The sequence below is a fragment of the Lissotriton vulgaris genome, chromosome 2_1 (assembly GCF_964263255.1).
Source record: "Lissotriton vulgaris chromosome 2_1, aLisVul1.2, whole genome shotgun sequence".
Classification (NCBI taxonomy): Eukaryota; Metazoa; Chordata; class Amphibia; order Caudata; family Salamandridae; genus Lissotriton; species Lissotriton vulgaris.
Genome location: NC_141687.1, coordinates 1165520928 through 1165544997, shown reverse-complemented (window position 1 = coordinate 1165544997; position 24070 = coordinate 1165520928). Strand labels below are relative to the sequence as shown.

The following is a 24070-nucleotide window of genomic DNA, read 5'->3' as shown; positions in this document are numbered from 1 at the left end:
TGTGATTTAGAGTCTGAGTCTTTAAAGTTTTATGTTAGCGTTCTGCATATTTTGAAGTACATACTTTTCTCCCTCTTCCTCTTGAAAAGCAATCTGCCACAGCAGGAAAGACTCCAAAGCTGATAGTCCCACAGTACAGGCCGTAGGAGTGGCTGGAGTATACCCCTGGATGTCAGCCACAGTGATATGTGCATTAAAAGGTTAATCTCGAGCTCCCAGCCCCACTCTTTATGATTCCCTTATCAGTTCCATCTCCTTCTGGAGATGTGTACAGGCCCCTTCCTTGTGATCTCTCACTAAATAAAAGAGCACCCTTGATGCATACAGGGGGGAGCCTTGCTCTCCCTCCTCCAGAGTATCCCACTCAGGTCACAGGAATGTACAAATACACAAATTTAGAACCTACATTCACTCTGCGCGCACTGCTCAGTACTGTAGTCTTTCTGTGTTGCCACTTGCAGGCACACATGCAGCCAGCACACACATTCAGCAAGCATATGCTGCACAACAATATACCCTTCACGAGTTGTATTCCTCGCAGGTAGACATAAACCTAGTACATGCACTCACCCCGCATGCAAAGCCTAGCACTACATCTCTCATGTACTGTACTCCTCGGAGCTAAAGATAAACCCAGTACATGCCTGCACTGCTATCACCACAATGAAGGTAGCTCTTCGTGCACCACTACCGGTCCAACAAGACCGAAATCTGTGAGACAGGCCTATGTCATGACATACACGCATGCATGCTCCGTGTTTGCCTATGACATCAAAAATCAGCATTAGAGATCCAGATATCCGTACAGTTGGGCACTCTAGGCAGAGGTTTACATCCATTACTACTCCTTTACCCTACCCCAATACCCCTCTACGCTGCATTTATTTTGCCCTCTATGTTCTCTAAATGTTTTCCCATTGAGACCTAGCTATTTGGCCAATGCCCGGTGGAGCTACCTGATAGCTATAGAGGAGATGGGTTTTGGGACTTCCCCCTCGACCGTCACCTACCCAGCCGGACTTTGGGCAGACTTTCCTTCGTCTCTCTGCCGTACCTCCCTCCTACCCCTTTACCCATACCCCCTTCCCATCTACACTTCACTCATCTCGTCTTCTATGCTCTTGTAATGTGTGTCTAGCAACTGATGTAAATCGTAACTGATGTAATTTTATAATTTGTGGAACCTCATGTAAAGCGCTCTGATACCTCCGGGTCTGCCAGCGCTATATAAAACTCTTAAAATAAATAAATATATAACAACACCTTAAAAAGGTGGTAAATATGAACAGCTTATGGCTTGGACTCTGGATGTATAGCAGTTCAGCAAGGCAGCAGCAGTGATCACCAACTCAAAATGTCCTTTTCCACAAGAGCAACAAGCATTCTATACTTGTATACCAACCCTAGTGGACCCAGCTCCTACCTGGTAGGTACCTGTCATGGTCGTACTCAAATGATTGATGCAGGTGGCTCTGTAGAAAAGGTTGGTTCCCAAATAGGTTATCACTTCGCAGATTGTGGCAGAGCTTCTCTAGGAATCGCAGGACGTAGCTTATGCTGTTAACCGCTGGAAGGGTGAGTGTGTGCTGTTCCCGGTCAAAGGTAGCTGCAAGGGAAACAAAAGGAAGGATTGATTTTAACCTGTAATTAAGCTCACCAGACCTTTCCCATAAGAATTTGGAAACTATGTAGCACATATAAAAGGGACTACCAAGTGCTGTGAGAAAATCACTAGGGAAAACCACTGTTAAATTAGGAATCACAAGTGAATTCGATATAATCATACTCCGCTTATGTAATGTTATATATATATATATATATATATATATATATATATATATATATATATATATATATATATATATATATATATATATATATATATATATATATATATATTCCGAGCACACTGGGTCTTGTTGGGTACCTCCTCCCGTCGTCAGGTGGCGCGAAATTCGGCAAACCCAAAGCCGAAAGATTCAATTTGCAATCCACAATACTGCCAATAAGCACGGTCGCGACCGTGCTTATTGGCAGTATTGTGGATTGCAAAATATATATATATATATATATATATATATATATATATATATATATATATATATATATATATATATATATATATATATATATATATATATATATATATATATATATATATATATATATATATATATATATTCCACTGCTTGGCTCGCTTTCCCTTCGCTGGGCGCTCCTTAGTTCTCGGTCGCGTTTCTCCTGCGGTTGAGCCAACCGCTGCAAATTATCACAGGATCTCCCCGGTCCCGGGGAGGGATGGAGTCGCTGAAAGACGGCACTGACACGCTTTGTTCAATGAAGGTGATTTATTTCATCAATCCGTGTGGGGGATTTAACAACAAAAAGAAACCAACGCGTTTCGACAGCGTCCGCTGTCTTGATCACGGTCAGTTTGGAAAGTGATGCTCACAGTTTTGTAAAACAAACAAAGTATTGGTTACACCCCTTGGTAATTGGTACCGCCCACATTTTTAGGTGTTATGGGATATGTAGTCCTGAACCGATCGTATTACTTTTGCGTGAGTGTTTAAGGATGCTTGCTGTTTTACTTTTACAAAGCTGCTTAATTCAGTTTTATCCCCAATCGTTTTTGTACTAGAACTGCATTTCAGGCTTGTGGGTGTTGTGAAAACCTTTGTGAATTTCAGTCCCGCCCCCCAGTGGGCTTAGGCTGTGTCTCTATTCCCTGTAATTATTTCATGTCCCCTTAGGTTAAGCATTTTTGTCATGCTACCCCGACTATGATCTATATTCTCAGTGACATTTCATATAGTTCAATACATTTATACAATGGGGTGTGTGAGTCCAGTCCTTGGTTATTATATAAATAAACAAATCCTGGGAACTGATTTCACTGCAACAATATCTGGAAGTGGAAAGAGTACCCCGCGGGCTACGAATATTAATAATGCCAAGCCAACAGGATGTCACTAACGACCTACTTCAAGAGTGGGGGGAGCACACGCTCAACTCTTCCCTGGGACTGATAAAGATTCTAGTTAAACACATTGAGATAGCACTAGAAAAAATAAAGGAACAATTGCGAACAGTGGAGAAAGAGCTGGATTCAATTAAACTCAATACAGAAATGACGAAATTCAAAGAGGAATTAAACAAGCAAATTGAAAAACATGAGGAAGAGGTCAGGCAAAGGAAACAAACTAAATTCGAAAGGGACACCAATGATTATGCGCAAGGTCGCATATTTACATTTGCACGGAAATATGACTCCTTCAGGCCACCGAAAACTAACACCGCCAGCTCCTCCTCAAGCATGGCATCCCTAACGTCAGCCGATCTGAGTGAAGATGAAACAAATCTGGACCCCGGACAGAGGATTTTTTTAGGAGACATGCGCCTTGTTCTATCGCAACAGAGATGGGAACAGAACCACGGGGCGCAGAGAAATACACGCGGAAGAGCGAGGGGCAGAGGAAGAGGCTGGCAACCAAGATTCAACAGATCCACACAAGGAGGGGCCGACGGAGAAACGGTTACAAGCGAAAAAGTGGGAACAGAAACCAGACTCATGAAACAGAAGAGAGGGAAATAGATGAAGAACTCCAAATAGTCAACTTGTCTGGAAAAGAAATCACTGACGCCGAAATCTCTCTACTAAAGAAAGGGATCAACTTCTGCCCCAAAGCGCGCTTTAACCTGGCTCAAACAAGAATTGACCTATACTTATACATAAGGAAAATCAAGCTTGCAAAATTCTTCGCGGAAAGAAAGAACAAACCTAAAATCACAAAAAATCAACCCAAACCAACATCAATACTTCTTGCAAAAGAGTCGGAAGCATACCTAACTGTGCTAAACCTAAATGCACAAGAAGGCCAAGAAATCAGCCTAGAAACAGCCATACCACAACTGGGAGCCGGAACTAGTGGTCTGAAATCAAAATCTAAGTTTTACCCGCAACTAGCACCAGGAAACAAAATTGACATGTTTCAAGAGGCAGTAATTCATGATTTATACAACATCAAAATCAAAAACCAAACTAGAGACAATCTATCTAGAAGTGAAAGGGAAGCCTTAGACTCACTGCGGAATAACAACACCTTTGAAATCAAAGCGGCCGACAAAGGCGGGAACATAGTGCTATGGGACCGAAAACTTTACACTGCCGAGGCGATGGAACAACTAAACAATTCACTCTATTATGAAAAAATAGACAAAAATCCAACGGACCAAATTAAGAGAGAACTGGACGGAAAGATATTAAAATGGGAAAAAGAAGAACTTCTAGACTTTGATGAGAAAAAGTACCTGACAGTGGATTTCCCAAAGCTAGCTACCATATACTTTCTGCCTAAGATTCACAAAAATGCCACGAAACCACCAGGGAGGCCAATAGTGTCGGCCAACGGTTCTCTACTGGAGCCATTATCTAACTACATAGACTTCTACCTGAGCCCACACGTGAAGCGTCTAAAGTCCTATATAAAAGACACCACGGACTTTCTCTGCAATTTGAAATCAATACAATGGCAACCACATTACATCCTGGTCACTATGGACGTGATTGCGTTATACACAAATATAGACAACAACATGGGTCTCGAGGCGTGTCAATGCGCCCTTCAAGAACGAAACATCCATTACCAACACCACAACATCATGCTGCTCAACATGATCAAATATCTGCTTGAAAACAACGTCTTCGTGTTTGGGGAAACCATGTACAGACAAAAGAATGGAGCTGCCATGGGCTTTTCCTTCAGCCCCAACTATGCCTGCACCGCGATGGGTTGGTGGGAGGAAACAGTGGCCTGGAATACAAACCTAAAAACGTTCACACAACACATCCAAGTCTGGAAAAGATTTATAGATGACTTGTTCATTGTGTGGGACGGAGGAAAAGACAAATTCGTGCAATATTTCCATATTTTAAACAACAGCACACCTGACATCAAATTCACGTACACTGTTAGTCAAGATGCAGCAGTTTTCCTAGACACGGAAGTCTACATAAGAAACAATCTAATAGAAACCACCCTTCATCGCAAAAGCACTGCCACAAACTCAACATTAGAAGCCACCAGCTTCCACCAGCCGTCACTCATAACAAGCATCCCCTACGGGGAATTCTTACGGCTACGGAGAATCTGCAGTGAAGAGCAACAATGGCAAAAACAAAGTAACATCGCCAAGCAGCGTTTCAACAAAAGACAATATAACCAACGAGCAACTCAACTATGTTGGGAAAAGGCCAACTCAAAAACAAGGGAAGACTGCCTAAAACCTAAAGAGATCTCAGAACCGACACAAGAAGAGCCGATCAGGTTTATAACGGATTACAGTCAAGAGGCCAAACAATTGAATCAAATTCTAAGAAGAAATTGGAAACTTCTACAGTTGGACCCAGCAATAGGAGAAAAAATGGGTAACCACCCCATAGTGACATACAGAAGGGCCAAGAACCTGCAGGACAAACTGATTCACAGTCACTTCCAAACCTCCAATAAGAAATCATGGCTGCAAACAAAAGGTTTTGTAAAATGTTACAATTGTAAGATCTGCGAAATAGCCAAGCCAACTACAGAAATACCAATGCCCAACAACAAAACCTGGAAAATTAAGGAATGTATTACTTGCAACAGCAAAAACACAGTGTACATGATCGAATGTCCATGTAAGCTCAAATATATAGGCAGCACAATCTGCGAGCTAAAAAAACGTATATTGGAACACGTTAGAGCCACTGTACACAAGGACAGAAGCAACGCTGTTGCCAAACACATGGAGCTGAACCACGAAGGAGATTGGAAGAAACTGCGTTTCTGGGGAATCGAAACCCTAAGTCTCTCAATGAGGGGTGGACACAATGAGAAGGAACTCCGACGAAAAGAATCCAAACACATCCTGAGCTTCAGGACCATGACCCCATTTGGGCTCAATCAGTCGGAAGAATTATACATACACCTATAATCAACTAGACTCTTAAGTAACTTCCCGCTAACCATGAACTATTTTAACTTATTATTTTGGTTTTACCACTTCACTCATTTTTCACTGTAACTATGCTCACACGTAAAACATCAAGCTTTTCTAATGGACTAATTAGCCCACCAGAGGGCAGTATTACACCTAAGAAAAACCTGAATATAAAAACCAAGGACTGGACTCACACACCCCATTGTATAAATGTATTGAACTATATGAAATGTCACTGAGAATATAGATCATAGTCGGGGTAGCATGACAAAAATGCTTAACCTAAGGGGACATGAAATAATTACAGGGAATAGAGACACAGCCTAAGCCCACTGGGGGGCGGGACTGAAATTCACAAAGGTTTTCACAACACCCACAAGCCTGAAATGCAGTTCTAGTACAAAAACGATTGGGGATAAAACTGAATTAAGCAGCTTTGTAAAAGTAAAACAGCAAGCATCCTTAAACACTCACGCAAAAGTAATACGATCGGTTCAGGACTACATATCCCATAACACCTAAAAATGTGGGCGGTACCAATTACCAAGGGGTGTAACCAATACTTTGTTTGTTTTACAAAACTGTGAGCATCACTTTCCAAACTGACCGTGATCAAGACAGCGGACGCTGTCGAAACGCGTTGGTTTCTTTTTGTTGTTAAATCCCCCACACGGATTGATGAAATAAATCACCTTCATTGAACAAAGCGTGTCAGTGCCGTCTTTCAGCGACTCCATCCCTACCCGGGACCGGGGAGATCCTGTGATAATTTGCAGCGGTTGGCTCAACCGCAGGAGAAACGCGACCGAGAACTAAGGAGCGCCTAGCGAAGGGAAAGCGAGCCAAGCAGTGGAATACTTATCACTCTTCGAGGTGCTCGCCGGCATACCTTCGGAAAACAGAGGGTCTCACAGCGGACGACCAGCGGAAGAAGGCGGCCATTCACCTGCCACGGAGGGAGACTCCTAGGTAAGAGTGTTTGAATGCTGGAGTACGCGGGTTGGAACGCTGTTTGAATGCGCCCGATCTTGAAAGTCCGAGATCAAGATAGCATCACGCTAAACCGGCTACTTGGGTTGAAATCTTCCAAAACTGCCAAGTGCTCTGGGATTCTGATAATCCGTCCACTGACCCAATTGAGGATACAAATAAAAGCCAAGACACTAATAGCACAAGCAGCAAAGGACGAAAATAAACAAGACGGACTCGCTAGTAAAACTAATGAATCGACATTGATAATCGAAGGTGGGGGAATATAAACACAAAAATACGAAAAACTCACAATGGATAAGCGGGAAGCTAAGAGAAAAGAACTCATTGGTACCATGTTTAGCAAACAGGATAAGGCTAAACCAGCGGAGAGCAATAAGGACCAGGAAAAGAATGACACTAAGGAGAAACTCCGACTATGGGAGAAGTTAAATAAAAAGGAAATAAACAAATCCTGGGAACTGATTTCACTGCAACAATATCTGGAAGTGGAAAGAGTACCCCGCGGGCTACGAATATTAATAATGCCAAGCCAACAGGATGTCACTAACGACCTACTTCAAGAGTGGGGGGAGCACACGCTCAACTCTTCCCTGGGACTGATAAAGATTCTAGTTAAACACATTGAGATAGCACTAGAAAAAATAAAGGAACAATTGCGAACAGTGGAGAAAGAGCTGGATTCAATTAAACTCAATACAGAAATGACGAAATTCAAAGAGGAATTAAACAAGCAAATTGAAAAACATGAGGAAGAGGTCAGGCAAAGGAAACAAACTAAATTCGAAAGGGACACCAATGATTATGCGCAAGGTCGCATATTTACATTTGCACGGAAATATGACTCCTTCAGGCCACCGAAAACTAACACCGCCAGCTCCTCCTCAAGCATGGCATCCCTAACGTCAGCCGATCTGAGTGAAGATGAAACAAATCTGGACCCCGGACAGAGGATTTTTTTAGGAGACATGCGCCTTGTTCTATCGCAACAGAGATGGGAACAGAACCACGGGGCGCAGAGAAATACACGCGGAAGAGCGAGGGGCAGAGGAAGAGGCTGGCAACCAAGATTCAACAGATCCACACAAGGAGGGGCCGACGGAGAAACGGTTACAAGCGAAAAAGTGGGAACAGAAACCAGACTCATGAAACAGAAGAGAGGGAAATAGATGAAGAACTCCAAATAGTCAACTTGTCTGGAAAAGAAATCACTGACGCCGAAATCTCTCTACTAAAGAAAGGGATCAACTTCTGCCCCAAAGCGCGCTTTAACCTGGCTCAAACAAGAATTGACCTATACTTATACATAAGGAAAATCAAGCTTGCAAAATTCTTCGCGGAAAGAAAGAACAAACCTAAAATCACAAAAAATCAACCCAAACCAACATCAATACTTCTTGCAAAAGGGTCGGAAGCATACCTAACTGTGCTAAACCTAAATGCACAAGAAGGCCAAGAAATCAGCCTAGAAACAACCATACCACAACTGGGAGCCGGAACTAGTGGTCTGAAATCAAAATCTAAGTTTTACCCGCAACTAGCACCAGGAAACAAAATTGACATGTTTCAAGAGGCAGTAATTCATGATTTATACAACATCAAAATCAAAAACCAAACTAGAGACAATCTATCTAGAAGTGAAAGGGAAGCCTTAGACTCACTGCGGAATAACAACACCTTTGAAATCAAAGCGGCCGACAAAGGCGGGAACATAGTGCTATGGGACCGAAAACTTTACACTGCCGAGGCGATGGAACAACTAAACAATTCACTCTATTATGAAAAAATAGACAAAAATCCAACGGACCAAATTAAGAGAGAACTGGACGGAAAGATATTAAAATGGGAAAAAGAAGAACTTCTAGACTTTGATGAGAAAAAGTACCTGACAGTGGATTTCCCAAAGCTAGCTACCATATACTTTCTGCCTAAGATTCACAAAAATGCCACGAAACCACCAGGGAGGCCAATAGTGTCGGCCAACGGTTCTCTACTGGAGCCATTATCTAACTACATAGACTTCTACCTGAGCCCACACGTGAAGCGTCTAAAGTCCTATATAAAAGACACCACGGACTTTCTCTGCAATTTGAAATCAATACAATGGCAACCACATTACATCCTGGTCACTATGGACGTGATTGCGTTATACACAAATATAGACAACAACATGGGTCTCGAGGCGTGTCAATGCGCCCTTCAAGAACGAAACATCCATTACCAACACCACAACATCATGCTGCTCAACATGATCAAATATCTGCTTGAAAACAACGTCTTCGTGTTTGGGGAAACCATGTACAGACAAAAGAATGGAGCTGCCATGGGCTTTTCCTTCAGCCCCAACTATGCCTGCACCGCGATGGGTTGGTGGGAGGAAACAGTGGCCTGGAATACAAACCTAAAAACGTTCACACAACACATCCAAGTCTGGAAAAGATTTATAGATGACTTGTTCATTGTGTGGGACGGAGGAAAAGACAAATTCGTGCAATATTTCCATATTTTAAACAACAGCACACCTGGCATCAAATTCACGTACACTGTTAGTCAAGATGCAGCAGTTTTCCTAGACACGGAAGTCTACATAAGAAACAATCTAATAGAAACCACCCTTCATCGCAAAAGCACTGCCACAAACTCAACATTAGAAGCCACCAGCTTCCACCAGCCGTCACTCATAACAAGCATCCCCTACGGGGAATTCTTACGGCTACGGAGAATCTGCAGTGAAGAGCAACAATGGCAAAAACAAAGTAACATCGCCAAGCAGCGTTTCAACAAAAGACAATATAACCAACGAGCAACTCAACTATGTTGGGAAAAGGCCAACTCAAAAACAAGGGAAGACTGCCTAAAACCTAAAGAGATCTCAGAACCGACACAAGAAGAGCCGATCAGGTTTATAACGGATTACAGTCAAGAGGCCAAACAATTGAATCAAATTCTAAGAAGAAATTGGAAACTTCTACAGTTGGACCCAGCAATAGGAGAAAAAATGGGTAACCACCCCATATTGACATACAGAAGGGCCAAGAACCTGCAGGACAAACTGATTCACAGTCACTTCCAAACCTCCAATAAGAAATCATGGCTGCAAACAAAAGGTTTTGTAAAAGGTTACAATTGTAAGATCTGCGAAATAGCCAAGCCAACTACAGAAATACCAATGCCCAACAACAAAACCTGGAAAATTAAGGAATGTATTACTTGCAACAGCAAAAACACAGTGTACATGATCGAATGTCCATGTAAGCTCAAATATATAGGCAGCACAATCTGCGAGCTAAAAAAACGTATATTGGAACACGTTAGAGCCACTGTACACAAGGACAGAAGCAACGCTGTTGCCAAACACATGGAGCTGAACCACGAAGGAGATTGGAAGAAACTGCGTTTCTGGGGAATCGAAACCCTAAGTCTCTCAATGAGGGGTGGACACAATGAGAAGGAACTCCGACGAAAAGAATCCAAACACATCCTGAGCTTCAGGACCATGACCCCATTTGGGCTCAATCAGTCGGAAGAATTATACATACACCTATAATCAACTAGACTCTTAAGTAACTTCCCGCTAACCATGAACTATTTTAACTTATTATTTTGGTTTTACCACTTCACTCATTTTTCACTGTAACTATGCTCACACGTAAAACATCAAGCTTTTCTAATGGACTAATTAGCCCACCAGAGGGCAGTATTACACCTAAGAAAAACCTGAATATAAAAACCAAGGACTGGACTCACACACCCCATTGTATAAATGTATTGAACTATATGAAATGTCACTGAGAATATAGATCATAGTCGGGGTAGCATGACAAAAATGCTTAACCTAAGGGGACATGAAATAATTACAGGGAATAGAGACACAGCCTAAGCCCACTGGGGGGCGGGACTGAAATTCACAAAGGTTTTCACAACACCCACAAGCCTGAAATGCAGTTCTAGTACAAAAACGATTGGGGATAAAACTGAATTAAGCAGCTTTGTAAAAGTAAAACAGCAAGCATCCTTAAACACTCACGCAAAAGTAATACGATCGGTTCAGGACTACATATCCCATAACACCTAAAAATGTGGGCGGTACCAATTACCAAGGGGTGTAACCAATACTTTGTTTGTTTTACAAAACTGTGAGCATCACTTTCCAAACTGACCGTGATCAAGACAGCGGACGCTGTCGAAACGCGTTGGTTTCTTTTTGTTGTTAAATCCCCCACACGGATTGATGAAATAAATCACCTTCATTGAACAAAGCGTGTCAGTGCCGTCTTTCAGCGACTCCATCCCTCCCCGGGACCGGGGAGATCCTGTGATAATATATATATATATATATATATATATATATATATAAATAATGGTGTTTTCTTGTGCACCACCATGTCGCCCTAGAACATCACTGGAGTATTAAGTACATTCCCAACTGTTTTCTGAGTAGTACATAATTGCACCTGAATCTGATGCCCTGTGCACTCTCCATTTTCCTTTCCATGCCATTAAAAAATGGTCAAAGACCTATGCAGGATATATCTTTTAAACGTGACAGTTTTGATTAATCACTGAGTGTTTTCCGAAATAGGTGAAATTCATCATCAAACTCATTTACCTAGTTCTGTGAGGCATTGAGTTCCTTCTAAAGTTTACTTACTCGCTAACAGAAGAGAGAACTATAGTTCTCCCCACCCTTCCAGTGAGTTACAGAGATAAACTTTCTCTGACGGGCATCCCAGGAGAATCACCTCTGGGTATACTGCAACTTCTTCCCAGTTGAATCTGTAAGACCTCCAATACTCCCAACCAATAGCCAATCAGCCTATGACAGCCCCACATAATATGCCTTATAGTATTAGCTCCTAGGACTAGGACTTGGGCAGACAGATTTGAATGCATTCTATAATTTGAAATTTCTCTAGTTCTGATATCAGTGCTTTGAGGGATTGTTTTAATGCCAATACTTGCCTCCAAATATCATTTGCAAATCTTGTGAGTTTGAAGACATTATACCCCAATACAATCCCTTAAGGTTTTCCCTAATCTTCTGTACCTGGGGTTCAATGGTGAGAGCAAAACCTAGAGGGGGGAAGACGCCCTAGTTGGGGGCAGCCCTCTATGCTTATTCCTTCAGCTAGTTGTACATTCACTCCACCATCGATTTTGGTCTTTGGTAACTAGCTATGTCCCATCTTATAAATTATGTCCCAGATCCACAGTTCTCTAGGGTATCTGCTAGTAATTCCCACCCCAGCTGATTGAATGCTTTTACAGTATCTAAAGAAAGCCCCACCTATATCAATTAGGTGTAGGTATTTTGGAATGACATCACCCATTTAGCCTGCTGGCCAATATTTGATATCAAAGTACAGTAGGGATACAGATCTATAGGATGGACATCAAACAGGCTCATTACTTGGGTATAGGACCACAAATATTGGTCTTCTTCCATAGAAGGAGTTATACACAGTCATTCACTAAATGCATTATGCAACTCTGTTAGAAAGGCATCAGCTGTGAAGCAAGCACGAAACCTTCTTGCACTGGGCCTTATCGTGTTTGAGCCATCCCATTGCTAACAATATTTTCTCAGGTCTCAGTCCATTCAATTTGCAGTGGGCTCTCCCCCTTGATGGCACTCTTTGTCAGTGGGCCAGCTGCAGTCATTTTAAACTATTTGCTAGGCCATCATACTCACCCCAGGTCGTTTTTCTGTCCACCTATCGAACCCTCTGTCCCAAGGGCACTCAGGAGCGCAGGGCAGGCATCTTGTTCTCTTGTTGACTCTTTCACCCTCTGGGTCTGTTATTCTAGCAGGTCTCCACAACTCACATGGGCCTGTGTGGTACTAAGGCATCACTAGTTTGCTTTGTTACTAGCACAAAGTGCACTCCTCTTCCATCAGATCAGGCCGTTTACCCTCTGCTTTCATTTTGCACTGTTCTCCTCAGGCGCGGCCTCCTCTATGATCCATCATTTCGAGGTGCAGCACGGTCTCCCGGGTCTCTAACCTATGAGCAACACCAGCCCTTTCGAACTGAAAAGGAAGCTGCACTTGATTTCCCAGCCTTCAGCCTCTCCTTGCATTGCTCTGTAGGCCTCAATCACAAACATCTCCTAGGATTCTGGTGCCACTTTGCATACGTATTACCATGGCCATGCGGGAGCTTGCAGATTATTCGACAGTTGCCACAGTATATGTATCCAAACAGTTGCTACAACACCTTTTGCCTTTCGTTTGAAACATCAGATTTTCAGATCTTTCACATCATGCTAAGAATGTCACCCAACTGGGATTCAGAGGAAAAATTAAACACGTCAGATCAGACTACATCCATCACGGAGGTCAAGAAATGAAAGTTATAACTCGGTAGAGCAAACGAAAGATGTAGGTAATAGCCCACAACTTCCCATTATTGGCAGCATACAATACTTGCTTTTGCATGTTCATCACTTGAGATGTAGTAGCACTGTCGATGAACTCTTTATGTTTGTATCTTCTACACAAAACCATTCTCATCAAAGGAAAGCACATAATGAAATGTTATTGGTCATAAAATGCTTCAGATAAATCTACACTCTTTTTAAACACAAAACAGTGAAACACCAGCATAACCCTCATACATTCGTAATCCCTCCAATAAATTATAAACCACATCTGCACGGAAGAGCCATCCTTAATTTAAAACCTAATTTACTGTTCATCAGCAATATGCACATTGTCAATTGAACACTTGGTTCATTGTTTACATTTCTAACCACTATTTTGGCCAATGTCAATAATTGGTAGCAAATAAGAGCATTAACTAAAAAATATGTATATAAATGCTATTTTACTGAGAGTCATATCGTTGCACTTTAAGGCTTGAAACCTAATGAAACACTAGGTCACTGTTAGCAAAATCTGCAAAATGAAAAAAGGGAAGGAGGCTTTCGCATGTTCCCATCAAAATAATTTTTTCTATCAAAGTTGTTACAAACTGACGCCAGACCTAAATGGATAATCACCAAAAGAACTTTAGGAAGTAGTGCTCGAAGAGAGGCAACAGGCTCCATCCACATGTAGAGGTTCTTCTCTACCAGCTTTTGATTGGGCAGAAGGTGTGTGCTTCCACCAGTAAAGAGCGACTCAATACAGTGGGCCTTAGTTGGTGTTTTGGCAACTAACCAATAGTCAAGGCGATATGGCTGATTCACTCTTTGAAAATATTTGTATTAGATGCCATAGGTCTTGTTGGAAATGACTATCTTTGGCGTGGTTCCACCCCAGATGTTTGCCTTGACTGTTTTTGCTGGCTTTAGAACTCTGTGCACTTTACCCCCTGCTAACCAGAGGTAAAGTGCCTGCTCTACACCTTCCAGCATGATCAAATTGTCATACCCCTGAATATTTAACTCACCTATAAGATCCCAGTGTATGGTACAACAGTATACCTAGGGTCTGTAAGTTAAATGCCAAAAGAGGACAGCAACACCAATGGTGTGACCCCCTACATGGTAAATATGACTGCAGGCCTACCACCTCTAGCCTGGCAGTGTAGGTTCAAACTAAAAATTTGAACCAGCAAAATAACCGCTTTTGACAGGCCTTAATTTTCCTTTTAAATATTAAGTCATCTCTAAGTAGCCCTTACTGCCCATAAGGCTGGGTGTATGGTAGTTAAAAGTAGGACCTGTAAACGTTTAGTGTTCAACATGCTCTTACAGTGACAAGGCCCTAAAAGCTATTTTCAGTGTCGCATAGGAAAGCATTGGAATACAGTATTACATTTAACGTTGCTAACTTTGGCTAGGAAGCAGATACAAAGTTCAAAGCATGTGGATGGGAGAAGCCTCTTGCCACTCCCCAAATAATGGGGTACAAATTACCAGGGGTGGCCATTCGCACCCTACTGCCAGAGAAACAGAACGCCTCCCCACACCCAAGGCCTTTGGTTGAGCTCCATGGGAAAGTCCATACCTCATCAAAGGGCCTATATAGCTCCTGGGTGACAGTTGGTGCTTATGCTGATGGGCTTCTAGAGACTTTGGGCAGGGAAAAGTTAACTTTAAAAATAAGTACCTCTTCCACTATATTTATTACAAATCCTATTTCACCAATGAATTGGGCTTGTAATCAATACTTCACAAAGTCCAAAAACTAACTTTGAAGACGCTTTACTTCCATTTCAGAGACTAAGTCCGAAGGTAAAACGTCTGACTGGGCGAAGCTGGTTTCTGTTTCAACCCGCACTCCATCACAGATGGGTTTAATTTGCACTGCTTACCTCCAACAATAAAACCCTTAGGGCTGAAGATATGAACTGTAATAATCCTTCCTATGTATTCTTATGTGGGTTGTGCATTGTTTTCCCAAACATAATTGTGCACACATTTGTAATTTTAGAACCTTATACCACATGGCAACCATGTGGTAAAGCTTTTGCTCAAAAGAGTAGCCATGAATTGGTAATGGTGAAAGGCTCATGGTAAAGGTTACAGGTGTGATTGAACCACTTGGAAACGTATGTCAGATGCTAGAGGTCTGAGTTGGTTATTATGATAAGTTACGACAAAGGAAAATACCTTATTTATTTACTGTGAAAAGCTTATGTTAACAGGCATTTAAGAGTTGAATGTTATTACGCTATGTTATGTTAAAACATGTATACACAAAATTTAGATACCACATTTGTTTGTTGGACTCTCACAGATTACCGAAATATGCAAGAGTTTATAAATTGATTACCCCTACTAACAAACCCTTAAGGTACAATGTCTGCACTGTGTTAATCTGCGTTTGGCCTTTTTAGGAGAGGCTGTAAATGTTTTTGCCAAATGTAATTTAAACATAATTGTAATTTTACGTCTGCATGATGGTTGCCTTGTGGGGAAGCTTACGCTCAATACCCTGTGCATCAGGGAATGTGTGGCAGCTGCCATCACTTCCAAGAAGCTGATCCATCCACTGCAAGTCTCTCACATCACCTCCTCTGTCTGCTCTCCCAGTCCTTATGCCATAGCTCTGGGAATGTGGAAGTTGATGGACGCAAATTTAGTTACACTCCATTCTCCTCCTCATACAGCCGGTTTCCACTGCCCCAGACCTCAGATTTAATTGTTGAGCTAATCCAGCAGGCAAAATTAAAAAAAAAGGTGATCTGGACTGCTGCCGGCCTAGTCATGATCACTGCCATCTTCTCCTCACTTAAGTACTGTGCCTGCATCATACCCATAGCAACTTGAGAGGAGCAGATTGGGAACATAACATGTGCACTCCTATGCCATAAGAACGGCACCTCAGGATTTTTATAATGGCCCAGCTGGACGTGGTGACAGATTCACATGGTGAGGCTGCAGAAGGCTTATCGTGAATACTGATTCCTGCAAAGGGAAGGGGTGAATAGCTTTCCTGTAGTTCTGTTCTTTTAACAGTAATGCTCTAAGTGGCTCAAAACCAAAAGGATGAAAAAGTGGGCTAATGTATAAGGTCAATCATAGCACAAGCTGTTAAGAAGCAAAAAAATGGGCAGCAATAAGTGATACAAAATAATTATTTTCAACCAACTAGTCCAGGTAAAATTGCATAGCTATCTATTTTTTAGTAGATCATTACCACACTGACATATGATTTGTACACCTAGGCAGTGAGTAGGATCCCCTTCCTCAAGACATTTCTGTGAAATGTGAAAATCATAATTAAATAAGAAATAAAACGCCTTTACAGAAGTGTCTCTTAAGCCCAACTAGTAACTAGTGTCAACTGAAGAAGGACCAAGTAAAGTGGCTATGATTCAAATTAAATAGTTTTTATGGAACGGTGCACTATTGATTATGTAGCGTAGATACTATGTTGGATGAAAGGAAATAGGGATAGCTTGGCAGACTAAGACCCAATACTGGAAAGACTAAGAATCCTGTTGGTGGGTTCTACATTCTAGTGTATTGTTTTTCTAAAATGTAATGCTGTGGATTATATACTCTGATCACAATGAAAGGGGCATCAATCAAACACAGTACGACTTGGTGAGATCATTTGTTTTCCAAATCAGACCTTTCAGCAGTGGTGAATATAAGTGGCCAAGTCACATGTGAATTCTCAAAACACCAAAATATCTGCATCTGGGTAATAAAATCTAGCAATGAGACTTGAGAACCTCCAGCAGGACTCATGTACACGATGAAATATTCAGCACTCAGTTAGGTGCATTTTACATTGACACAATGATTTCAAGCCTGTACAGCATGCAACAATTCACTTTGAAAAACACTATCAAAAATTGAGAAAACTGAGAAGTTTGATCAATAAACAATCAATTTAAGGCATGCTGTTTCTGCAAACGGATGTAAAACAAAAAGTAGATGGATACACATTCTTGCAAGAGATTTATGGACACTCACAGATGTCAAATGACATTGGCAATACACAACCAACTTCTCCTTTCTAGACAAGGAATTTACTCAACTAGACAATTTTGGCAGAACAGGATAAAAACTTTCAACATGCTATATGACTGGCAATAAGAACTCCTCGGCTGCACAAAAACAAACAATCTTCCAATCTGTTGACACTTGAGGTTTTTGAATATCTGCTCATTTAAGATTTACCAAACTCATGTATCTTGCAACACCTCTCCAACCTCTTCCTCAAAATTAAAAACAGATCCTTGTCCCTGGTTCATGAGGAACACAACCCACACTTTATGTGGATCATACAAAATGTGCACGCCCACCGCGTTCTCTTCATAAACAGCAGAAATTTGAAGATAAACAGGTAATACATTTAAATCCATTAATGTGGATCCAGAAATGAAACACATCACTTTCAGCACCTCATTCGCCTTAATAGACAGTTTCCTGGAACACTGGGACATGGGCCATGAAAAACACACCAGCTTCAACCTAGGAAGAACCACCATATGTTCTTTAAATCAAACATCCTAGCTGTAAGTTTGCTAGCCAGCATGTTTCTGAATTGTTTTGTGGTTTAAAAGATATAATCCTGGACCAAGATATAAATCATCTAAATAGGATAGCAGTTTTTAAAACAGAAACCTGTACAGAAACAAAAGACACACAATTGATGGACGGAATGCAGAACAAATAAAATCATTCACCCCCAGTCAAGAGATCTGGATTAAATTCATCATTCTTTTGCTCACCATGCCACCCCAGTTTAGACCTGGCCATATGCAAATCAGTCTTGACCCTGTGGCTCATGGGAACAGTTCAGCCCAAACTGCCAAGCCAGGTCCTCCCTGGACTGGAAACGAGCATCCTAGGACCGGATTTGGAGTTTCACCCCTCATCAGCCAGGATAGCTTGATTCCAGTGGCACGTCCGGGCATACTCGGCGCACTTAGGCGAGGAAGCAAAAGACACACAATTCAAACTGGAATGACATGGGGAGCAAAAAACTATGGATTTAGGCCCAGATCTCTGTACTGGGGTGAATGTATGACATTGTGCTGCATTCTGTCCATCAATTGTTGTTTTTGCGTTTGTACAGAAACAAGACCTCAGAAGTATGACTTAATATATTAGAGTACAATTTACGTTTCAATTTGTTAAAAAATACAGAGACGGTTTTGCTAGAGACCAGGCAACATGCTGTTAGCCTGCCTTCATTAATCTTGCAGCAATTAGGTGTTGCTTCTATGCTGCTCTACTCATTCTTAAGCTACCTGGACTATTCATTCTGTTGATATAACTGGCCTCCCTCTGGTTAAGTCACTGTAAAAAAGGGAAACATCACGTCGAGTTAATGCATTTCATGTTTGGAAAGTTGACACAACCTGTGCCTTACCTGAAATCACCTCTCCACCATGCCCTTGTTTGAGAAAGGAAAATACTGTTTTCTGATGATATGCACAATCGATGCAGGCTTGCACCGCCTGCTGTAGGACAACGGAGGCGCGGGCTGGACCAAAATGATCTGGCAAATGCTGTAGCCTCTTCTTGTCCAAATGTGGCCCAGTGTTGCCATTCTTGTTCAAGTAGATACAAACTGCAAAAAACGAACATTTATTAAAGGCATCAGCCAAGTACAGAGCATTTCCATAGACTGTACAAAGACCAGACTCATTTAGTATAAACTAATGAAATGCAGAACTTAAATATCTGCTGAGCCTGAACTACATGCCTTGATAGCCAGGAGCTCTGGGTAGACTGCATACACACCTAAACATGACTTGATTACAGCAGCAATAAACATGAAGCCTTTGAAAAAGCACAGGTGCAAGCTTACAGACCACTAGAAAATGATAAAAATTAAAGAAACCCCTATTTCACTTTTTCAGGGTTGGTTGTAATTTGAAAGGACAGGAATAACAGCCCCTCCTTAACCTGATGTAAAGTTAGTGAGTCGTACAAGTCCAAAATAAGCTTAAAGAACAAGTTACTTACCTTCGGTAACGATATATCTGTAAGAAACAGTAGTTAGTATTAGATTCCTTACCTTAGAATATCCCCAGGCGTCAGACTGGATCCGGAGATTTTTGCGTAGCGGTACCCTTGCGCGTCGGTAGGCCTCGTCCGGGGCTCCGCGTCCGTCGTCGGCGCTGTGATGACGTCGGAGTACTTAGACGCCGCCTCTGCGCGCTGACGTCAATTCTTAGACACAGCTTTTCCGCGCCAGAAACGCAGAGCCATGTTAAAAACCAACACTGGTGCCATTGAAACTAGGGCCCTGAAAGGGGATGAACTTAACCCTAAATATCGGTTTGCAGAACGGGGAGGATGGGTGGGGCGGTAAGGAATCTAATACTAACTACGGTTTCTTACAGATTTATCGTTACCGAAGGTAAGTAACTTGTTCATCTGAAAGAAACAGGTTCGTATTAGATTCCTTACCTTAGAATAGATACCCCAGCAATACCAACCCCGGTGGTGGGTCTGCGAACCAATAATCACACCAGAAAGTCCTGGAGGACGGAACGGCCAAAGAAGCCAGCCCTCCGGACTTGGCTGTCCAGGCAGTAGTGTCTTGCAAACGTGTGCAGTGATGCCCACGTAGCTGCCTGACAGATGTCCTGCAAGGGGACTCAACGGCCCAGGGCAGTGGTAGCCGCCGTGGCCCGAGTGGAATGGGCCCTCAGCCCAACAGGAGGCTCCTTCTTCGCCAAGGAGTAACAAGCCTTGATACACAAGACGACCCACCGAGAGATGGTCCGCTTGTGCACCGCCCGTCCCTTCTTAGCGCCCACGTAACCAACAAAGAGTTGGTCATCCACCCGGAACTGGCGTGTGCGATCTAAATAGAACGAAAGCGTACGTTTTGGATCCAGACGGTGGAGCCGCTCTTCCTCTTTTGAGGGGAGCGGTGGCAGAAAGAAGGTGAGCAAGGTGATAGACTGCCCGATTTGGAAGGCCGAGACAACCTTGGTCAGGAAAGAGGGTCTAATCCTCAACACAACCTTGTCAGGATGGACAGAAAGGATAGGAGGTTTGGATGAAAGAGCCTGGAGCTCATTCACTCTCCTGGCAGAGGTGATGGCAACCAGGAAAGCAGACTTCAGAGTAAGAAGGCGGAGAGGACAGTTGTGAAGTGGCTCAAAGGGAGCGCACATCAGATAGGTAAGAACAAGGTTCAAGTCCCACTAAGGCATCACAAACGGAACAGGGGGAAACATGTGTGTGATGCCTTTCAGAAAACGAGTTACAATAGGGGACTTGAACAAAGATGATTGATCAGGCAGCCTTAGAAAGGCTGAAAGGGCAGAAAGGTAGCCCTTGATAGTGCCCAGAGCAGAGCACTGCTGGGCAAGAGAAAGAAGGAAGAGAAGAACCTCAGAAAGAGGGGCAGAGAGAGGATCCACAGCCTTTGCTGTGCACCATGCCACAAATCTGTTCCACCTGCAGGCGTATACTGACTTTGTGGAGGGACACCTGGCTGCCAGAATAACATTACAGACTTCAGGAGGCAAGTCTAATGGCCTCAACTGTCGCCGCTAAATCTCCAAGCATGGAGGTGGAGACTGGACAGGTTCGGGTGGAGGACCGTCCCCCGCTGCTGCGACAGAAGGTCCTCCTGAAGAGGCAGACGAACCGGGGGATCGACTGACATACTGAGTAGCTCGGGATACCAGTACCTTCGTGCCCAGTACGGAGCCACTAGGATGACTTGGGCCCTGTCGCGTTTCATCTTCTTCAGCACTCTGGGCAGAAGTGGTATAGGCGGAAAGGCGTACAACAGACCGCAGCTCCACTCGCGACGAAAAGCGTCTCTGAGCGAGTGCCGCCTTGGAAATTCCAACGCGCAGAACTGATGACATTGCGCGTTCTCTTCGGTGGCTAATAGATCTAACCAAGGCTCTCCCCACTGCAGAAAAAGACCTTGCGCCACGTCAGAGTTCAGACGATATTCGTGATCCATCATGCACCGACGGCTGAGTTCGTCCGCCCTGGCGTTCAGAGAACCTGCCAGGTGTTGAACCACCAGGGTCACGCCCTGATGTTCCAGCCACTGCCAGAGCCTCCTGGCAGAGGGTCCACGTCCCCACCCCGCCCTGTTTGTTGCAGTACCACATGGCGGTGGTGTTGTCCGTGAACACCTGCACTACACTCCCCCGGACAGAGGGGAGGAATGCCTTTAGTGCTAAACGAATCGCCCGCAGCTCCAAAAGGTTGATATGGAGCTGGGACTCCGCCGGAGACCAGAGGCCTCTGATCTCCGCCTCTCCCATGTGGCCTCCCCAGCCCTGGAGGGACGCGTCCGTCACAACTACGTGCTGCGGTTGAGGAAGGGAGAGGGATCTGCTGCTGACCCAATCGCGGTACGTGAGCCACCACTGCAGCTGTCTCGCAGTGCCCTCCGAGATCAGGACATGGTCGGACAGGTTGCCCTGATGCTGGGCCCACTGAAACTTCAGGTCCCACTGCAGAGCCCACATCCGCCACCGGGCGTGATGCACCAGAAGGATGCAGGAGGCCATCCTCCCCAATAGCCGCAGCGTCAACCTGACCGAGACTCTGGATAAAGGCTGAAAGATTGGAATCAGAGCCTGAATATCCCGAACCCCGGTTCGGGAGGATAAACCCGAAACTGCGCAGAGTCGAGAAACGCTCCGATGAAGAGGAGCTTCTGGGAGGGGCACAGGTGTGACTTCGGCACATTGATGGAGAACCCCAGCTGGTGCAGGAGGTCTGCCGTCGTCTGGAGATGGCTGATGACTGTCTGGGGCGAGCCCGCCTTCAACAATGTGGAAATAGGTGTCCTGCAAGTCTGACGCTACCATCCAGTCTCCTGGGTCCAGGGCAGCTAAGATCTGAGCCAGTGTCAGCATTTTGAACTTCTTCTTCCGGAGGAAGCCGTTGACGTTCCGAAGATCCAAGATAGGGCGTAGGCCCCCTTTGCCCTTCTTGAGTACCAGAAAGTAGTGGGAGTAGCAGCCACACCCTACTTCTGACCCAGGAACACGCTTGATGGCCCCCTTGGCCAAGAGGGCGTAACTTCCTCCTGTAGAAGTCGTATTGCGGTGGCAGGGCTGGAGGGGTCGCCTCGAAGGGGAGGGAGTAGCCCCATCGGACGATTTGCAGCACCCACCTGTCCGATGTGACAGTGCGACAGTGGAGGAGGTGATGGTGAACCCTGCCCTTCACTGGCGTCACATGGGCCTGAAAGCACGGACTAGGAGGGTTTTGAGGCGGATGCTGCAGGGGTAGGTGTGGACTGACCTCGCCGTTGTCCCCGACCGCCGCCACGGCGGTTTCCACGCCCGCCACCGCTTTGGAAATTAGTCTGCGGTGCGTGGCTGGCAGCACGTGTGGGGGCACCCCTTCCTTGGCCACGAAAGGCACCCGTTTGCTGGCGCGGGGCCGAGAGGCACAAGGACTTGGCCCTGGAGTCCTTAGAGCGCTCAAGCGCATGGTCTGCCTTGTCGCCAAAAAGGCGACGGCCATCAAACGGCATGTCCATGACTGAATTCTGGACATCAGCCGAAAAGTTGGCGGACCTCAACCAGGCGTGGCGACGAATCGCCACTGTCATTGCCATCGCCCTGCCCAGTGAGTCGGTGGTATCCAGCCCACACCAGATGGAATAACGTGCCGCATCTCGACCCTCCGCAAGGGTTTGGGCGAGTCTAGCCTTGACCTCCGCCGGGCATTCTGGCAGCACGTTCGCGACCGCGTCCCACAGAGAGTGGGTGTAGCGGCCCAAGAGGCACGCGGTGTTGGAAGACCGCAGTCCCAAACTCAGGGAGGAGAATACCTTTTTGCCGTATTGCTCATACCTCTTGGATTCCCGATCGGGCCGAGCCGTCGGGAATGCGGTATGGGAGTTGGAGGCCTGGATGACCAGGCTCTCGGGGGTGGGATGGGTGGACAGGAAACAAGGGTCGTCCGGGGCCGGGCGGAGGCGTTTGGCCACGTTCCTATCTACAGGCGGACCTGTAGCGGGCCTGGACCAAGTGCCCAAAAGAACATCAAGCAAGGCCTCATTAAACGGCAGCAGAGGCTCAGCCGGGCTTGACTGTGGTTTAAGGACCTCAGTGAGGAGGTTAGTCCTCACGGCCGAGATGGGGAGCTCAAGGCCCAAGGCCCTGGCCGCCCGCGTCAACACCACACTGTAGGTTGCCCCCTCCTCTGTAGCCACGGGGACCAAACCAGTGTCTGGCGAAGTGTCCAGACCACTGGCATCCCCAAGTCCACCTGTCCAGTCCTGCTGGGACTGACACTCACGTGTCAGAGGGTCCTCCGACCCCTCCCAATACTCCTCATCACCCATTTCCTGATAATCAGGGTTGTCAAAGGATGGGGCCGGTTCGTTAAAGTAGAATTCTCCAAGCGGCGGCGAGAGCGGCGTCGTTCCGACGCCGGAACCGGATTGAGGGAGGCATCGGGGACGGCGTCGCCCGAAGGCGGTGCCGGAGGTAACACTCTAGGGACCGGCGCCGGTGAGGTAGTCAGGTCAACCGGCGACGACCCGGATCCGGAAGCGGATCCAGCGGGGCCCTGCGGCGCCGGGCCCGAAGGCGTCAGCGGCGTCGGGCCGAAGCACCTGCCGGCGCCTAAGCACCTGACCAGCTAGGGCCCCCAGCCGGGTCCGCTGGGCCCGAAGGCGCCGCAGAGCCCGTCGGAGGAGAGAGGGACCTCATGGCCATGAGGAAGCGCTCGATCTCCTCCGGCG

At 44.9% G+C, this 24070-nt stretch overlaps 1 protein-coding gene across 2 annotated transcripts in view; it reads right to left on the bottom strand.

The window, feature by feature from the left end:
• SCMH1 (Scm polycomb group protein homolog 1) overlaps positions 1-24070 on the bottom strand; it is a 413339-nt gene that overhangs the window by 56193 nt on the left and 333076 nt on the right. Inside the window, exons 11-12 of one of the 2 annotated variants that reach the window (XR_015308461.1) lie at positions 18749-18949; positions 1435-1606 (exon numbers count right to left, since the gene is read on the bottom strand). Coding sequence is in view for 1 of the 2 variants with exons in the window: in XM_086956860.1 (XP_086812986.1) it covers positions 1424-1606; positions 18749-18949 (384 nt within the window). In the remaining variant the exon portion in view is untranslated. Of the gene's footprint in view, positions 1-1423; positions 1607-18748; positions 18950-24070 lie in introns of both variants that reach the window. The other variant, XM_086956860.1, reaches the window with a different exon arrangement.